The 18784-nt window shown below is 45.0% G+C and overlaps 1 protein-coding gene across 1 annotated transcript; it reads right to left on the bottom strand.

Annotated features, from left to right (window-relative positions):
* Positions 1 to 354: 354 nt before the first annotated feature.
* HPD (4-hydroxyphenylpyruvate dioxygenase) lies at positions 355 to 18531 on the bottom strand. Its single transcript, XM_084820136.1, has 14 exons — positions 18472 to 18531; positions 18030 to 18056; positions 14175 to 14237; positions 12535 to 12639; positions 11352 to 11394; positions 9635 to 9717; positions 9436 to 9525; positions 7469 to 7572; positions 6752 to 6829; positions 5851 to 6013; positions 4114 to 4185; positions 3890 to 4012; positions 2560 to 2676; positions 355 to 1756 (listed from the first exon to the last, which is right to left on the bottom strand). The coding sequence occupies exons 1-14, from the start codon at positions 18472 to 18474 to the stop codon at positions 1646 to 1648; spliced, it is 1182 nt and encodes a 393-aa protein (XP_084676262.1). The 5' UTR covers positions 18475 to 18531; the 3' UTR covers positions 355 to 1645.
* Positions 18532 to 18784: the final 253 nt, after the last annotated feature.

Raw genomic sequence — 18784 nt, 5'->3', positions numbered from 1 at the left:
TAAATAATTTGTTAAAAATGACTATTGTAGTTTGGAGTTCATTTTTTAAAAGATGGCCAGTCCAAGACCTCAGGCCGAGAACAGAAGACTGGGGTGGTGCATTGAGGGAAGGAGCTGGCGCCATTTACAGCTTGTGTCAAGCTATGTATAATGTAAATTTTGTACAATTTTTTTTGTCAAATACGTAGATCAAACTAGAAGCATTAAGAAGCTGAAGATTTAAAAAACGCCAAGTTGAGGCTTTTTTAATTTGCCTTTCTGATACCTTAACGTGCAAAATCTATTTATTTCAGACAAGAAAATGTGTATAGTCTATTAATGACAACCTAAAATGTATTTAAGCAAATCTGCAACTTTGATTTTTTTTTTTTCAAATATAATTTTTCTTCTATTTTATAACGTTCCTTCTCGATTACCAATGTAGTATTTGTAGAAGCGAAAAGAAAAACTTATCAGCCATGGTCTGGAGCTTCAAGGCGCTCCAGTGCACATGTGCAGCTCCACCCGAGCAGGGCATTCCCCCCATCAGCAAGGTAAGCCCTACTCATGTGAAGCTTTGCGTGCACTATAGGAGCATTTGCATTCTCACTAGAGCTGGTAGAATGAGGCAATTGTTTGGGGGATGGGGAGGGGAACAAAGGATACTCTAAATTTGGGAAGTAGTTCTTAAAATGAAACGCTGTGGAGGGGAAAAACGTAGTCCTTGTTGCTCCTATTTCATTAATTCTGTAAAGATAATTGGTTTTTAATTCGCAATGTGAAAAATAAGGACCTCCTTTAAAAGGAGGAGAAGAAAATGGTTTGCAATAAATGACATCTATTTTTTATGTTCCTTTAAACAAAAAGGCAGAAGTTCTGCTTCTGAGGTTTAGGATTTTTTAAACATTTCTGTTCCCTTTTGTTTAAAAACAACTGTATAAATTTTGGACCGGTCTGTGCATCTAGACGCTGTCATCAGTATGTACCTTGTTTTGAAGAACGTGTTTTTTGTTGTGGGTGTGTCATGCTGTACATATTTGTTCATATTTTTTTGTGAATTGAATACTATGTACCATTGTATTATAGTAACTTTTATAAAGCAAACCATAAATATACTGACTTTTCTTAAAGAAGACCTATGTGTTGGTTTATTAGTTCTTGAGGACTTCCCCACTTTTCTACCCTTCTTGGAAGCAGCAGAATGCTGCAAGTGGCTGGCTGCAGTTGGAAAGAGAACATAGGACTAGATGGGCCCAGATCTCCTAGAATAGTAGGGTTGGAAGGGGCCTACAAGGCCATCAAGTCCAACCCCCACTCTGATCCAGAACACCAATTCTTACATAGGCTAATAAAATAAAATAATAACAATAGAGCCTGTATAGACCCTTTTCAATAGTTTACTCTAGTTAAATGCTGGAATAAGGAATAGATACGTCTGTTGCTTGCGGGCGGGGGCAGGGTGTGTCCCCAGCCACCTTGGAAAAGCTCTCACAAAAACACAACAACAAACCACCGTGCTTTGACTGTCTGTATACAACCAAAAACAAAAGAAAAAGGAAGACTTTCATTGGTGTTGGCAAAGGTTTAAACTGTGAGGATTTCTCCTGCCCCCTTTTGTAACCATACTCGACTTTCAGTATATAACCATCCCCTTTGTGGCCGAACGTTACATGACATCTGATTCTCCGTTGGGTGTCAAGATGGTGAGGTTTCCCCGGGCATCCTGATCCACTTCAATAGCTTCAAACAAAGATTTGAAGTTTCCAGCACCAAATCCCTGGAGCCCAAGGAAAAAAACAGAATAATTAGCATGAAAGCCTTTCTTTCAGATAGTTGGGTTCTAGTAGCCTTTTGAGGTTCAGAAGAGATTCTGTTCTCCTCCACTGCATTTGGACATGGGAATTTCCTTCCATGCAAATGTTGATAACCAAAATGTCAGTCAGTGACTCATAATGCCTATTGTATGCACACACCAACAAAAACAAACAAACAAAAAAACAGAAATGTGTTCCTATCCACTCAAATGAAATTACCATTTTTTACACCCCATCCTTTGAATAAAGGTTGGCCTGGCACTACAGGCAAGCAGTTGGATGGGGCAGAGCTAAGTACATAGTTCAGATCAGCCTAAAGACAAGACCCAGAGCAGCAAACAGAAGTCAGTGGGGCTGAAGAGCGGTATATAGTCAAAGTCAGGCAGAAAGTTAGGTTCCACAAGGTGGCAATCCAGGGGAAGGAAATATGAGGAGTCTGTGTAGTGATGAGTTGCTCAGACCAATGAACCCAACCTTGAACCAACAGTTATGCAGGGACAGCCAGGCCCCTATTGGTTCCTCAGATCACCTAGTCTGGCTGGGCTGATGAGCAGTAATACCTTCTCTGGTCATTTGCTGAGTGGGGTGCTGCAGTACAGTAAAGAATGGACCAATATATCCTTCGACTGGTGGTGTGGGGAGTTAGGTGCCTGGATCCTGTTGTCAGTCCCCTTATCACACTAAATACTTGTGAAACTTAAATGTCTCCTTCAGGCCATCTGTGAAAGCGGCTTTTGTTCCATTTAGCTTCTGATGCCAAACAAACCTGGTGGTTGTAGCGCTGTATGACCTCAAGGAAGACTGTTGGTCTGTCCTGAACAGGCTTCGTGAATATCTGGAGCAGATACCCTTTCTCATCAAAGTCAACTAGAATTTTGAGTTCCTTTAGAGAAAAAGAAAACAACAGGAGAATGAAAGAAGTTACCTGGGGAATGGATGAGATATTTGGGTACACTTTAAGGGTGTTGTTGCATAATGCTTTGGAAGTACCAAAATATAGTTTCTCTTTCCATGCTCCCTCCTCACATCCCCACCCCACATGTTTTCACGTCTCTAGAACTTCTCACCCTGGTTGCCTTTGGTGAATAAGGATCTCGTCCAGCTGACTAGACAGGAAAAACTTTAGAAAAGTTGGTTCTTCTGTTATGGTTTAAATTGTAAGTAGGTAACACATGCAAGCATGAGCAGCCAGGGCTACTGGCAAATACTGATCTGGACAGGTATGTTTTGTGGATTTATTTTCCAGAATGTACTTAGAACATCGTTAACCCAGTTTTCACGCTGAGACTAAAAGCAGCTGGCAATTAACAATGTGACCGAGATGTTTCTGTCATGACTATTCGCAGCCCTCTGCTGATGTGTGACATGTTTCTCCTTTCAGCTTATGCCCTAACGAAGTTGTTGAAGTTGCCACAAGACATTTTGTTGCTCTCATTTCAGTGACTCGGGACCTGTTTTGCACATGTACATGGACACAGATGCAGTGGCCTCATCTCCTCTGTAAAGGCCTTCCTCCTTCTTGAGTTAGAGTTCCACCCTGGAGAAAAGTTCTGCTAGCTAGAAGGGGACAGGCAGGAGGAGATCAGCTGCTGAAGTTGGGCAGAGCCCAGCCAAGCAATTCCCTTCATCTAAGTACTGTCTAAAGTACTGTCCAGCTATTGAATCCTCATCTTCCAAGCAGGGAAACTCATACCCCATCTTTGAGCAAAGGTAGATGCCAGTGTTGTGAAACGCTTCCAGAGTCCCATCAAGGCGAACCGGTGCCAAAATAATTTTTTACGGTCGTAATCCTATGCATGTTTAGACAGAAAAAAGTCCTGCAACTCCCAGCATGCCCCAGCCACATGCTGGGAGTTGTAGGACCTTTTTCTGTCTAAACATGCATAGGATTGCACCCTAAATTCAAGGTGGCATCCATGGTTCTCCACCCTATTTTATCCTCGCAAGACCCTGACAGGTAGGTGAGGCTGAGAGGTAGTGACAGTTGCAAGGTCACCCACAGAGCTGGGTGAACCCAGGTCTCCCGAATGCTAGACAAGCACTCTAACCACTACGCCACACTGCAGTATGTATCATAACCCTAGTAGCCCACTGACCTCCAGTTTATCAATGCTCTCCTTCACTTTGATCTTGGCCGATTTCAGCCTCTCTCGAAGTTGCTGGTAGTAGGAGGATGGAACAGACATGAACTCCATGCCACGTTCTTTCAGGTTTGTGATCTGCAACCAAAGAACGTCTATTACCATAATACAGGTCGTTCCAAAAGGTGGGTGGGCCAGGACTAGTATCACAAGACTCACAGAGAAGTGAGAAGTCTTACCGAAGTAATAATGTCTGAGGTATTCAGAGCGATGTGTTGGACTCCAGCGCCACCATAATAATCAACATATTCCTGCAGAGCAGAAAGAACACAGAGGGGACATGCAGACATACTGAATGTGAGTGGTGAGTCTTCTACAGAAATGCTCTTACTGCGTTTTGTTCAGAAGCACACTCTCCTGTGTGTGTGCAGTAGAAGATGGCTGTGGACAACTCTGATTGGCCAGAATTGGTGCTGTCACCACCTCCCCCTCCCCATGGCTATTTACAACAAATTTAAAATTGATTGTGCTACTTTGAAAAAGAAATCATAACAAAGGAACTTTTGATTTAATAAACGAACTACTTGATTGACTGATTCATGTTTTATTGGCATTCAAATACTGGAGAAAAGGAAACTAGACTGACTCCATTGGGGAAAACGTGTCCTACCGCTGATTTGTTTTCTGTTTTAGGCATATCTGAATGCGCCCATCATAAGCGTATTCATTATTTTAGCTCCAGTCAGATGATTTGGGATTTTCACAGTATGTGCATGCACGTGTCTGTATTTTCCAACGGTTGGTTACATACTTTAAAAAATAATAGCAAGGCTTTTTCATAGCATCTGTCCTCAAAATGGTCAATTGAAAGAATGTGTTCAGAGGAGGGCAACAAAGGTGGTATGGGCCCTGAAGATGAAGTCCTATGAGGGAATGTTGAAGGAATCAACCCTGTTTGGCCTGGAGAACAGATTATTAAGAGGTGACAGGACAGCCATCTTCAGATATCTGAAGGTCTGTCACACAGATGATGGAGCAAATTTGTTTCCTGTTGCTGCAGAGGGTAGTACGCCAAACCAACAAGTTCAAATGACAAGAAAGGGGAATTTGGCTAAATGGTAGAGAACCAGTGCAGTGTAGTGGTTAGAGTGTTGAACTGGGACTTGGGAGATCCGGGTCCTAATCCCCACTTGGGCCATGAAGCCCACTGGGTGACTTTAGGCCAGTCACTGACCCTCAGCTGAACCTACCTCACAGGGTTGTTTTGAGGATAAAATGGAAAGGAGGAGGATCATGTAAGCTGCCTTGGGTTTCTTGCAAAACAAAAAAGGCAGGATAAGCAGAAGAGGACGAGGAGGAAGAAGCTGCTGCTGCTGCTGCTGCTGCTGCTCAACAGTGGAACAGCCTTGGAAGGTGGTAAACTCTTTTGTTAAGAGGTTTTTAAGCAGCAACTGGATGGCCACCTATCAGGGATGATGTAGGAGCAGAGTTCCTGTATCAGCAGGGGGTTGGATTAGATGACCTTTGCGGTCCCTTCCATCTGTGATTCTACGGTTCGAAGTTTAGCCCCAGAGAGATCAGAAGGCACCTGATATACTGTCTTCTCTGAAGCAAGCCAGATCGTAACCTGCCCAGTAGCTGGATGGGAGACTGCCAGATATATTGTTGCTTATTTCTTTGTTACTCTCACTTCCTCCAATAAGCCCAGTGCAGATGTACATGGGTGTTTTCATTTTATCCTCACAGTCACCCTGGGAGTCTGGTTAGGTGTGGAGAGAGTGTGTCCATGAGCATTTCCTGTTGGCTCCACTCCTCTGCTGACCGAGAAGAGTGAAGGGGGTGTCCCCACCCACTTTTGACTTTGGCCCTGACACCAGCATGGGGCCCCTGACTGCTTTTTCCCTCAGGGAATGAGTCACTCAACCTGAAAAAGGTTTCCCACTCCTGCTATAGACCCAGAACGTCTAGATTTTCACCTGGATCTGAGACTTCTTCTTCCCCAAAGCAGGCTCGTTAATGGGCATTTTAATGGTCTCTTCGTAATTGGCCACCACAATGGACCGGAGAGCGCTGAAGGCTGTGTGCAACTGTTTATCGTCCACAGACCAGAAACGGTGGAACAGGAGGTGTCTCTGGTACCTGAGGAGATGCAGGAAATTGAAAAGACACAAGGAGGAGACAGTCCAAGTGCAAAAGTTCCCCTTGCCTAGTGCTGCAGTTTTGCACTCCTAGATCAATCTGCTCTCTTAGGAAAAGGGGATGTCGCTCAGTGGGAGGGCTGTTGCCTGGCAGGCAGAAGTCCCCAAGGTCGATCCCTGGCATCTTCAAGTAAGGCTGGGAGAGGTCCTACTCTGCCTGTACCTCTGGAGAGCCCCCAGCAAACGGGATGCAAAGGAAGGCATGCTCTGTACCGAAATGTTCACTTTAGCCATCATGGCCAAGACCCCACCGCAGAACCCATACTACAGTCCCCGTCAAAGCGTAGCCAGCTGCGCGCCCTGGGGAGCCACCCACAGATGGGAGAGGTGACACGGGAGCAGAGAATCTGGTCCTTCTCATGAGGTCAGACAAGCCAGGGGCGGGGTGGATGCACTGGGCCCCCAGGCAAAGCAGCCTGCCTCTTCCCGTCCCTTTGGACATCTGCATATACAAGGATATCTGTAAGAAATATTCCAAAACCGGTCCCTCTAAATAGCCTTCAGCTGTGTTTGACTATCATCCCAAACTGGCATGGCCAAACTGACAGTGGCTGGAGATAATGGGAGTTGTAGTCTCAGCTGGAGGAAGGAGCCCCAGGTTGGAGATCCTGCAATCTCATCAGGATCATCTCAAGTGCAAGAAATGCCACAGGAAGTCAAGTTGCACAGCAGATCTCACCATTCTGCCACTGGAACCATCTCCTGGTCAGGCTGGTTCCCCACCACATGGTCAATGAAATTCAGCTTTCCGGGGGGGCTGGGAAAAGAGAGACAACACAAATCAAGGGTTCCCTCGGAGCACAATCCAGCTTTAGGCCAACGGTGACATCATGACCTTGGGCTTCTCAGAAAATCAGATTGACATCAAGGTAACCAAAAACTCTTTCTTTTCTTATATTTATATCCCACGCTTTTTCCTGCAAGGACCCCAAGGCTGCGTACATGATCCTTCCCCTCTCCATTTTATCCTCCCAACAACCCTGTGAGGTAGGTTAGACTGAGAGTCAGTGACTGGCCTAAGATCACCCACTGACCTTCATGGCTGAGTAGAACCTGGGTCTACCGAGTCCCAGTCCAATACTCTAACCACTACACCACACTGGCTCTTTGCACATGAGTGGTAGTGGTGGTGTATATCTAAGATTTTCCACAGTGTGTACATAGAAACATAATTCGCCGAGTGGTACCAGAGAATTGCAGCAAAAGCAGCGAATGCAACTTCTTCCCACTCTCCTTCTCTTCTTTTTCTCTTCTAAAGATGCGTTATGTTTCTGCCCCAGACTTGCTGATACCTACCTCTTGCAAATGGGTGGTGCCGTTTTGACTAAATATGCAATGGCACTCACCGCCTAAAATCAGAAATGGAGGGAATGCTGAATAAAGCCGGGATACTTACAGCCTTTTTAGCATTGGGTCACTGAAGAGGGGTGGCTCAAACCCAGGCAGGAAAACTCCTTTGTAGTCCATCTTTTCTATGAGTGTGTGCACGGTGTCTCCATACTAGACGCATGGACGCAGGGCGCATGGACAGAAATCACAATGTTTTAATATTCCTCTGTTGAACTAGTGGATCCCACTGGCTTTTGAACCGATATGGGGAAGAGTTCTAGCTCAGTAGTACAGCCTCTACACTGCAGGCAGAAGGGCCCTGTTCAATCCCATAAAACAGGGGTGCAGAATTTAAAATAATAATTCTGGCCTCCCACTCTGAGCATTGCCAGGCAGCTGGGTCCAGCCACACCGCTAACATCCCACAATGCTCCCACCCAAGCACTGCTCTGAGGCCTTGTAAGAAACTGAAAGGAGGAGCCCATGCTGCTTGGAGCGTTGCCACCACATCCAGTTACGCCCCCCCCAGGGCCCATTGCCAGAGTTCACTGAGCTTTTAAATTGCAGAAGAGAGGACAGCTGCAAGGTTTGATTCCCCAGTATATCTGTGTGCTGACGCAGCATTTCAAGAGATTTCTCTTCATTGAGGGCAATTGAAACATACGATACAAAGAATTATTTAAAAGCTAATTCACAGCTCTTAAGAAAAACATTCTTGATACACATTTTGCCATTTTAAAACATGAAAAACAAATTTAAATCTCTTAAGAAAAACATTTTTGATAGACATTTTACACTTACAAACATAACAATTGTAAGTAATCCTAAAACAAACAATTGCTGCTGCAAATGCTTGTCAGCGTGGGATGATATCAATTGTTTGATAATATTTTAATTTGTTAAATATTTTACTATTATGAGTGGGTCATGTGTAATTCTTATTTATTTGCATTTTAACTAATTCTTATTGCTTTCATATTATTGTATTTGTAGGGCTACTTCACTTTGCTGGTCTTGTGACAGTGATAAACTATTACTTACTTACTTATATAAACTAACGTATGAGGCACTAATAAACCAAAAGTGATAAAACGATTCAGAAATCAAAACTTACTTACATTCTTCAAAGCTTTCAAATGATGCGTGGGATGCTCTGCTTCTATGCTGCTCTTGGGAGGCAAAATGCCAATGACTGCCCAAAGGATGCACAGAGAAGATTTACAGCCAGCTGTTCCTTGCTAAACAAATTACTGCTCTCAATGTCAGATGAGAATTAACTTCTAAAGAATTCTTTGCATCGTATGTTTCAGTTGAAGCATAAGGTGTTCAACAAAGATTGCAACTGAGATACAAAACATCACAGAGGTTTTCTCTGTGATACAGACATATAAAAAATCATACAGTGCAACAGCATTTCCAAACACTCACGTTTCCTTTCTTAAGAACAGTTTCTACCAAACTCAACTTCCACCCTGCTGCTTGTTTGGAGGAAAGCTCCAGGAGACCAACGTCTCCATGTCTGTGAGTGGGGGGAGGGGGAGGAAAGCTATGATTATTTGCTGCACTGCCCCATGTAAATGATCCCTAAAGAGAGATTTTTATCCCATTTTCTTTCTTGTCCGGAGATGTCAGATTTTGAGAAAATATGTCTGCTTTTGGCTGATCAGACCAAATATGTTAATACCAAGATTCGTTATTTGCAATGGCTGCTGTTAAAGTTAGATGGAATTATGTATAATCATATTTATCAGTGGTGGAGATTATCTGATTTGATCCTTTATTGTGGATTTGTTTGGGAATTTCCCCCCGTCTTCTCTCCTGTTTTGCGATGACCTTCGGTTTTAAGCAAATAAAAACTGATGTTTCACTTGCCCTCGATGAAGAGGAATCTCTCAAAGTGCATCAGAACACAAATATATGGAAATTAAACGTTGCAGCGGTCTCTTTTGTTTCTGTTTGGCTTTTACAGCTGCCTTTTTGATCCGCTCTGTTGTTTTTTGTTGAGTTGATAGGACAACGCTTTCGCTTTCTTACCGTCTGAACAACTGCACATTTCACCTTCCCGTGCTGATCTTCCTCTATCCAGGGTTCTTTCAGTACTGTGGCACCACGCTCTCTCGCTTTCTGAGCGAGGAAGAAAGGAAGAACAGACATAGCATTTGCTAGACAAAGCATGAGGACAGGGTAGCAAGCTTCGGAGTTACACAGAAATACTCCGCAGCTGCGGTTTTACCTGCACAATGAAATCACAATCCTCCACTTCAAAGGCAATATCTTTGACACCATCTCCATGCTTCACTAAGTGCTCTCCCATTTCTGCAAAATGAGGAAGAGGAGCAAAAACAGAAGACCGTTTTATGGAGGAGAAGTGTAGTCACAGCTCTCAGCCACAACAGATGGAGCCTCCACGATCAGTGCACCTGGGAATGTGAAATCCTAGGTGTGCTGCATTCAGTGTGTGCTGTCCCCTGAAGGACAAACCCACTTCCAGACATCCTGTTCCATCTCTTCCCTTGGAAACCTTCCTGCAGGCCTGAGCTGATAGCTCAGACAGGGAGCTGCATATACAACCCTGATCAAAATCCAGTTAAGGAACTAACACAGGTGTGCAGCCCAAATCCACTGATCCATCTTTAATGGACAATGTGCTATGGACAAAATTGTGTTACCATCCTCATGTCCTGCTTGTGGGCTTCCCAAAGGCAACTGGTTGGCCACAGTGGAAACAGGATGCTGGTCTGATATTCTTAAAGCATCCTCCCCCTGCCTGGTGCCCTTCAAATATCTTAGACTACAACTCCCATAATCCCTGACCATTGGCCATGCTGGCAGGGGCTGATCACAGTTGTAGTCCAAAATATCTGGAGGGCACCAGGCTGGGGAAGGCTGTCTGAAAGCATCACTGATGGTGGTGGACTAAATATGACATTAACAGCATCTGGAACTAGGTTGTTTTCTTTCAGCCTCACACCACTGCAAGCCTTCTGAATGCTTTCTTCTCCTTCTGTTGAGCCAATTCTTGGCAGACGGGGCGGGTATCAAAATCCTTTCCACCCTGATTCTTCTAAGCCAAATAAACTCTGCAAAACATAAAAGCTAGGTGCAAATTACACCCAACTGATTGCCTTCACTGTAACAATATAAATTTGTGTTTTCCTGGTAAAGCATTTGGAGCCTCTGCTTATATCTGTAGCCATATATTGCATGAAATGCACACAACCCTGCCTGTTTTTGTTAAGCCCATTTGGCATGGACATGACTGATTGATTGATTGACTGATTAAGTGAAATGGCTGCGCACTCCCCATTCCCCACTTCTTTGAGTGGCAAGAAGTTCCAGCTAGCCAGGTTTGCTTTCCTTTGGATGAGGGGGCCTGGGCAGCTTATGACATTTTTGTAATGTTTCCTTTATGTATAAATCTACAAGTAGAACATCAGTGGAGGCAAACATCATAAGGGCTCAAAGCACACAGCAGATCCACTACCCCTCAGCAGATTCCCAGGGAAATAAATTTGTGTACCAAGGTGCCTTCAGTCCTGTGCAAAACTGGTGTTTCTTCAGACACACCATGCACAAATGCCACACACGAATGCTTGCTCACTCATGGGCGCACGTGCGAGCACACACACCTTACATTTACTCTATTCCACTCAGAAGAATGTCACCTTCCCTGGGCTCTAATGGGTATCTCATTCAAAAACACAGAGATCCCCAGCTATCAGGAGACCACCTTAATCTAACGTTATAAAAGTAGAAACAACTAACTTAAAAATAGCAATGTATAGAAGAAATACAAAAAAGCAATACAGGAGAATAAACCACATTCCAGTTTAAAGGTTCAACGCTCCCCTTTCTGTCCACCACCCATGCAAATCTAGCTGAAATTCAGAAGAATTTCACAATATTCTTCAAAGTTACAAATGGGTCGGCCCTAATGAACCTAAATTTACCTTGATTTTCAGGGCTGAGAGCTGAGGAGAAGACAAATATAATCTGGAAATAATAATAATAACAACAAATAATTTTCACTAAGACAAAGTTAACCAATGATCAATAGGAGCCACACAGTAAATTCAAAGGCTTGAGACACTCCATTATTTGTGATGTATTTAAGACGCTTGTATTCCATCCCTGAGTTGTCTAACAATAAAACCAGCAGTACATTTAACAAATAAGAACAGTCAAACTTAATTCAACAGTACACATCAAACCCCACTAAAAGCCAAGTTGGGGCTGGGGGAGCAATATTTTCTGTTGTTTTCTAAAAAGAGAGAGCCTGACGGAGAGGTCTGGAGATGAGGCATCACCATCAAAAAGGCCCCATCTCTTCTCGACACAGTCTCCTCTTTCCCTCTTGTCTGGAAGCCCTCCAAAGCTTAAGTATGCATGCCTGCAGTAACCACATAGTCTTCCCACGGCACCATTGCCTCTTGTGGGATGCCCAGATTTGCGCTTGTTTGGGCAGAGACCTGTCCTTTTTTAACTTTCTGAAGCGCTATGCGCAATGGTGATACCGAACTCGCTTCTTCTAATAAGCCTGTCCTCAGACCCTCTCATCTACCCCATTGCCACACTCAACTCCAAACACAACAAAGTCCAACTGCAACTTCTCCCCTCTGGGCCTGGTTTATTCCCATCACTCAATTACATTTTGGAGTGGGTCTCTCGTTCAAGCTAGGCCAGCCCGTAATGCTTAGGCAATTGCCTCTCCGTTGGGTGTCAGCAGGTCGCTGTTTACGGGATGCGCTTCTCCTGCCCTGCACTGCATAGGCGGTCGCCTCCGAGTTCGGAGGTGGCCACCTATCCCAGTTGGATTGCTCCGTCCATAAATAAAATCTGTTTAGAAATCTACAAGTTGGTCAGGGAGAGCAAACCATGGAGGCTGCCAGTCTGTGAAGCAGTATCCAGTACCCTGGATGGCTTCTTTAGAGTGCTGACTGAAACCCGGGGCGGATTCGCCGCCCTGCTGACATCGGAGCCACCAGCCTGCACTGAGGCGGAGTCCACGAGCCAGCAGCCACCGGACAGTAAGGCCACGGATCAAGCTCTACCCAGTGCTGACAGAGTTGGTCTCTCTTCAGCAGAGGCAATAGTGTTTTTTTAATTGCATTACTGTTTTTCTCGCCATCTTACTTTGTCCTGCTTGATCACATGCGAAGCCACCTCTCGGCTTCCTGTTTCCAAACCTCTGTAGGCGAATTCTTCAAACCCCATTTTGTTGCAGTAAAACGAGGCAGCCTTTAAGACACACAAACAGAAGCACAATCGCTTTATAACCACATTCACTCCCTTCCCCACCACCAAAATATGACTTTTTGCAACCCTTCCTCACAACGGGGCCCTTCTCCAGGAGTCCCCGCCAAAGGAAGTGAGGTGGGTGGCTGCCAAGAAGATGTCCTTTTCTGCTGTGGTTTTAATTTTTGTGAACCACCCAGCAAGCTTTGGCAATTGGGCGGTATAGAAATGAAATAAATAAATAAATAAAGGAAGTGGTTTTTTCTTATGAATGTAACATTTTTTGGAAACAGATTTTCCCTCTCTAGCAGCCTCGTAATCTTTCACTGAGGTTCATAAACACTGTTGTGGGTTGCCAACTTTTCTTAGGGTTCCCACTGTCAACATTTTGGGTGGCCCTCTTCCAATGCCTTTAATGGCAGCCCCAATATGCAGAAATTAAGCTGCTGACACTTTTCCCGGCATGGGTGTGAAGCCACAGGAAAAGCTCCACCCTGCTTAATTTCTGCATGTCAGGCTCTTGTTAAAGACACAAGAGCAGAGCCAGGGAAAACCATTGGCAACCCTACATCCCTCTATCTGAGACTCCCCCCCCCCAATGTTGTGGACTAGCTCCAATCAGCCCCAGACAGCACGGCGGTTGTCAGGAATGCTGGGCGTTGTAATTCAAAACATCTAGAGGTCACCAGGTTGCAGGGTGGGGCTGCTCTACCCTTTAACAATCCTTCAAATTGGAGAAATGGATTTCAAGGCTGCTGTGTTCCTCGCTCATGGACAATAACAGCCGATAGGAAGAGTAGCCACTAAGGGTCATGATCTAATTCCTCGGCAAACCGCATGCCATGCAGGTCTCAAAGGCCTTGAGCTTTGTGGTCGGAATGGCGAGGTATAAACAGACAGAGTTCACGTTAGATGCTTGCTCGCAGCCCCGGGAACAATGATGCCGAAGGAGGGCTTTAGACCCACCTTCCCTGACCTGGTGCCCCCCCCTTGACATTTTGGACTACAACTCCCAGCATTCCTGACTGTTAGCCAATGCTGGCTGGGGCTGCTGAGAGTTGAAGACCAGAATGTCTGGAGGGCACCAGGTTGGGGAAAGCAGGCCGACACATTAAACCAGGGTGGGCCATTGTGGAAGGTTGGGGGCCCGGATGGGAAGATTGGCCAAACGCCCCCCCTCCAATCGGCCTCCCAGCAAACAAGCAGAACGAGGCATCCATCAGACAGACCTCGGTTGCATCAGCCTAGTCCAAAGACCACGGCAGCATAACATGCCTCCCAGCGCAACACGCCACGTGTGGGACACATTTCCCAGAGCCAACCAGGCCCGAGGCCTTCACTGGATGCTGGTTGCCTTGGAAATCCCCCCGCCGATAAGCCTCCTCCCTCTCCTCAGCATCTAATAGCAAAGCTGCCCGGATCGCATGTCCCAACACACCCCTCCGTATCTCAAATGTAACCGAAGGTATCGGTGACCACAAGCAGACAGACACACAGACCCGCGGCTGGTGCCCTCGTGGGCTGACTGGCCCGCTTACCTGCTTTGCATTTCCAACCCAGAAAGTCAAAGAGTGGAAGTGGAGGAAGCGACCTCTTTCAGGCTGAGCAGAAGAAAGGCATTCGATTATTGCTCTGCACGTTCAGAGGGAACACAGCCCGGTCCCCAGGCACCATTCAGCTGTCTCCACAAGGCCGTGCAGAACCAGAACACAGAGCACGTCCAGATCAGTGCTGGCTCCAGCTTTTGGGGGGCCCTTGGCCCATACGCCTCCAACGGACCCCCTCCCTCAGCGCACCTGCCCTCTCCCCGCCACGGTCACCAGCTGTTCTTGCTCCTCTACCTCCTTCTCATCATTGCCGCCCCTTGCATGCTTGACAGGCAGAGAGCCATGGAGCAAGCAGGCCGTGGCATCTGCTGCTGCTCCTGCTCCGCTGGCTGGGCCAGAGCGAGAGGCAGGGGAACACGCAGGCTGCAATGATACAGAGGAGGAAGTCCAGGGGGCTCTTGTCAATGGGCCCCTGCTGGGGTGTGGGCCTTGGCAGGTGCCCAACCATGCCTACACCTGTGCTGGCCCTGGTCCAAATGGTAGCTCTGGTTCAGTGCAGCCAGAAAGAAGCTACCTTCATACCAAGACAAATTATTTTGTCGTTTTAGCCCAGTATACTTCTTCAGCAGCTCTTCAGAGTCTCAGGCAAAAAGTCTGTCAGGAGCGCCCTAGCGGTCTCTTTCAGTACACTCCAACAGCCAACTCAAGACACAGACGAAAGGCTTCTTTTCAAGGCTTTAATCCTTTTACAACTTAATGACTCTTTCAGATGCTAATCACCAGCGACTAAGCAAGGAACAGCGGAGTACCCTATGCTCTGGGTAGGCAGTTGGTCCCTGTTTGAAGGAGAATCACTTGAAGACCCTGAACTTATGGGCTAGGGAGAGATCCTCCCTCTTTCCCTTGGGTCCACGGGACGCGGCCGCTGTTTGCGCGCCAAACGGGCGCTACGCCTCCTCTCCGCGCCCTCCATCGCTTGTCGCTCCCTGCGTCTGCGTCGAGCGTCTAGCAAGCCCCGTTCCCGCACTTTCTCACTGCCAGGATCACTATCTATCTCAGGAATGCCGGCAGGAGGAATCTCTGTCAGCTGCTGTGCCTGTGAGGGATGAGCTGGCTCCTCTCCCACAGATTGCTGATCCTCCTCAGAATCAGAACTGCTCTGGGGCTCTATCAGCTCAGTTTCCACCCTGACAAAGTCCTTCCCATCCCCGGCTGCTTTGAAGCAGCGATACCGGGGTTTGAACCTGCGGCCTTCTGCGTTCAAAGCAGGTGTGCTACCATTGAGCTACAGCCCCTCCCCAGGTACTGGTCTGAGGAAAGGCAGCTGAGGTACCACACTTCACTCCTCCCCCTTTGGTGAATTCGCACTGGTTCACCGCTGCTCCTCCTCAACAGCCACGCACTGGTTTTCTGGTATCTTTCCTGGGTAAACCACTGCTCCTATCTGGCATTTTCAAGACATGCTGGAAAAAGATCAATCGCCAAATTCAGCTGCTAAGTGGATCAATAGATTACGACCAGGCACACTGATGGAGGAATCAAGTAGGCAAGTAAGTGTTCAAGACTATGTCAGAGGATAAGTAACATTCATGACATGGGGCGTCCCTTTACTGAGCATGCAAATATGAGCAAAAACACAACTTGCCCCCCTGAGTTCCATGGCACCTTATGGAAAGATCTCTTACATTAATGAACTGCTTCTTCCCGTAATTTTAAGATCTAAATGTATTGGATATAGTAGTGCTCCCTTTATTAATTTAGCTGTTGAATGGATTGATTATTGATGAGTTACTGTGTTTTGCTCTATATTTTACCATGTAAACTTGATAAACAACGAATATTGTCACAGTTGCCATTCTTCACATTCCGGTCCCCTCCTCCGTGCAAGTGAAATATCTGAGGAGGGGTTTATGCATATGTCTCAGATTGTTTAAAGCACAGGTGGGGAACCTGTGGCCCACAGGCCAAATGAGGACCTAAAGGTCTCAGTCCAGACCTCTGGATTCTCCTGAAGCCACACCCCCTCACTGGCCCTGCTCCAGATAATTGTGATTATTTGCTCTGTCACTCCCAGCTACAAAGCTAAGAGAGGGAATTTTGTACATGGTGCGTAAGGGGAATGCCAGGATACAAATGCACTTTGTTGTTGTATTCTGAACAAAGGTAAAAGTCCCACCTCTTACTCCGCCCATTTTTGGCTCTTGCCCCACCCACTGGTGTAATGCAGACTCCCAGTAGGTTTTAATTGAGATAATGCAGACCTTAACAGGAAAAGTTTCCCACACCTGATTTACAGGTACAGACAAAGTCTCCAGGTTGTGATGCAACAATGTTTGGTGAACAAAGCTGATATGGGCCTCCAAAGATCCTGCATTTCCCGCTGTCCATCATGTCAAAAGTCCAGTGTTGAGAAAGAATTTGAAACAAGTTATCCATCTCTCAGGTCCAGGTTAAGTAACAGGCCTTCTAAAGTAAATAAATACATCTCCATTTCGAATTCAAAGGAAAGGAAGGAACTGCCCTTCTTTCATTGTCCAGGTTGGCTTGATTAGAAAGATGTATTTATTTTATTTTTTGCAAAATTATCTATAGATGAACAGCTGAATAAGGCTCCCCATAAGAGAATGCATTTGTTTTTAGATCATAGGTGGACACATGGTTTCTCTATGAGCATGGGACTGGATATCTTTTGCAAGGTCTTTCCACCCTTCACCAATGCTTGAACTCACAAATTTGATAACCTTGCTTTGTTAAATATTAATTCTCCTGGAAAATATTTACCTCACTCTGTGTACAGGATGAGCTGAAGATCATTAGGATGATGACAGGCAATTTCTGTTATCTCTTTGAACAATGTTTTAAAAGCAAGGGTTTTTTCCCCCGTCCTATAACATGTGATATGCACTATCTCTCTGATGTCAAACAAAATGAGCTTTACTTTGGAAGTAAGTCCTGTTGCTTTCAATGGAGCCCCTTTCACAATAACTGGCTTAGCATCAGAGCTTTGTTCATATGAAGCAAGAACACAGTCCAGTATTCAGGAAACACATCAATTTTAAGCCTCATAATAACATTGCAATTGTAGAGTATGATCCAGCCAAAATTAAGCACTTTGAAGACCCATTAATGTCAAAGTTAATTAAAAGTGTTTAATGTTAGCTAGTTTTTGGCTGCCTGCTAATATTTTTATTTTTTAACCTTGCTTTTGTTTCTTAATGCACAACTTTGTTCAGATATGAAACAAGAGAATAAACATAACGTTCTAAGCCTCTTCACACATTACAATTCCAAGTGTAAAACATCTAATATGTTTTAGTGCACACCTAAAAATGGTGATGTGCGAACATGATGTTTGCAAACATATGTATCACACAGATATTCTCAGCAGGGAGCCAGGATTGGCTGCTATTCCCCGCTGAGTCTACCCTTGGTGGCTGACCTGCGTTTACCCTGAGTAATGTGTGAAAAGGCCCAGGTTCTGAGACAATTCACTTTTGTTTTAGAAATACATGCAGTTAAATAGGAAACTGATGTATCTTGCTAATTACACTTAAAAAGACAAAAGGTGCTTACAAATGGAGGGCTTAGTGTTACCAATCCAAAAACACTGGGCAGCTATTCTGTCTTTTCCTCCTTAATGGTAAGAAAAACCATTAAGGTTTTACTTCCTCTGGTAAGAAAAACCTTTCCGTGTTTTCCCACTGCTATTTTTGTTTTTTTCCTAAACGTGGAAAATCTGTCAAGGAAAAAAAGCTGCACAATGCCTTTCAAAAGGTAGTGCTCAGTCTGGACACATCCTGCCAGTATGGTCAAGGAAGAAAATATTTAATTACATGTCGATCTTACCTTGTGCCCTTTATCTGTATAACTTGTCTAGTGAATGATAAAAATAGAATAAAACAGACATTAATTACTCCAGAAGGAAAAGAAAACAAATACGACATTAAAAATATGACAGTTTTAAGTACATGTTAACATCACCACCAATAGTAAGAAAATACAACAAAATAAAACTCTGAATATATGTTCAACTTGCCTGTAAAAATTCAGAATTAAGAACGCATCAACTCATCCCTCCAAATTACTTGATGGTTTCAGGAAAACGTTTCATGCACTGATTTGAGATATTTGTAAGACAGTCCAAATTTGAACCTGTCTTACAAACATCTAAAAAATCTGTAAAGGTTTTGCAGGGGAAAATTGACTCTAGTTTACCCTGTAGGGTGATAGCAACAATAGTTTTTTGCCTTTTTAAAAAAGAATTTAGTTAAGAACCTGCAAACCTCACCATTTTTGTCGTCTGTGGGAGCAAAAGAGATGGCACCGAGAGACAGACACAGAGAAAGAGGGGGGGGCAGTACTGAAAACTATTGATATAGCAAAAGAGGGGATGGAACTCCACCCTGTCTCCTCCTCCAGATGGGCATTTTTAAGCGCTGAACTCAAAAGATCTGTTGGCTTTCTATAGACTGTCGTCTCTCCATAACACTAGAAAAGAGAGGGACCAGCCGGTGTAGCGTAAGCGTGAGCTACAGAGCCAGCTCAAGGTATCTTTGCTGCCTGAGGTGAAGGACAAAATGGTGCCTTCTCCCCATCCCACA

This window comes from Heloderma suspectum, chromosome 13, assembly GCF_057233095.1.
Source record: "Heloderma suspectum isolate Gila_16-S chromosome 13, 16-S_ref, whole genome shotgun sequence".
Taxonomy (NCBI): domain Eukaryota; kingdom Metazoa; phylum Chordata; class Lepidosauria; order Squamata; family Helodermatidae; genus Heloderma; species Heloderma suspectum.
Note: the sequence above shows the minus strand (reverse complement) of the source record. Positions and strands in the feature narration are given on the sequence as shown.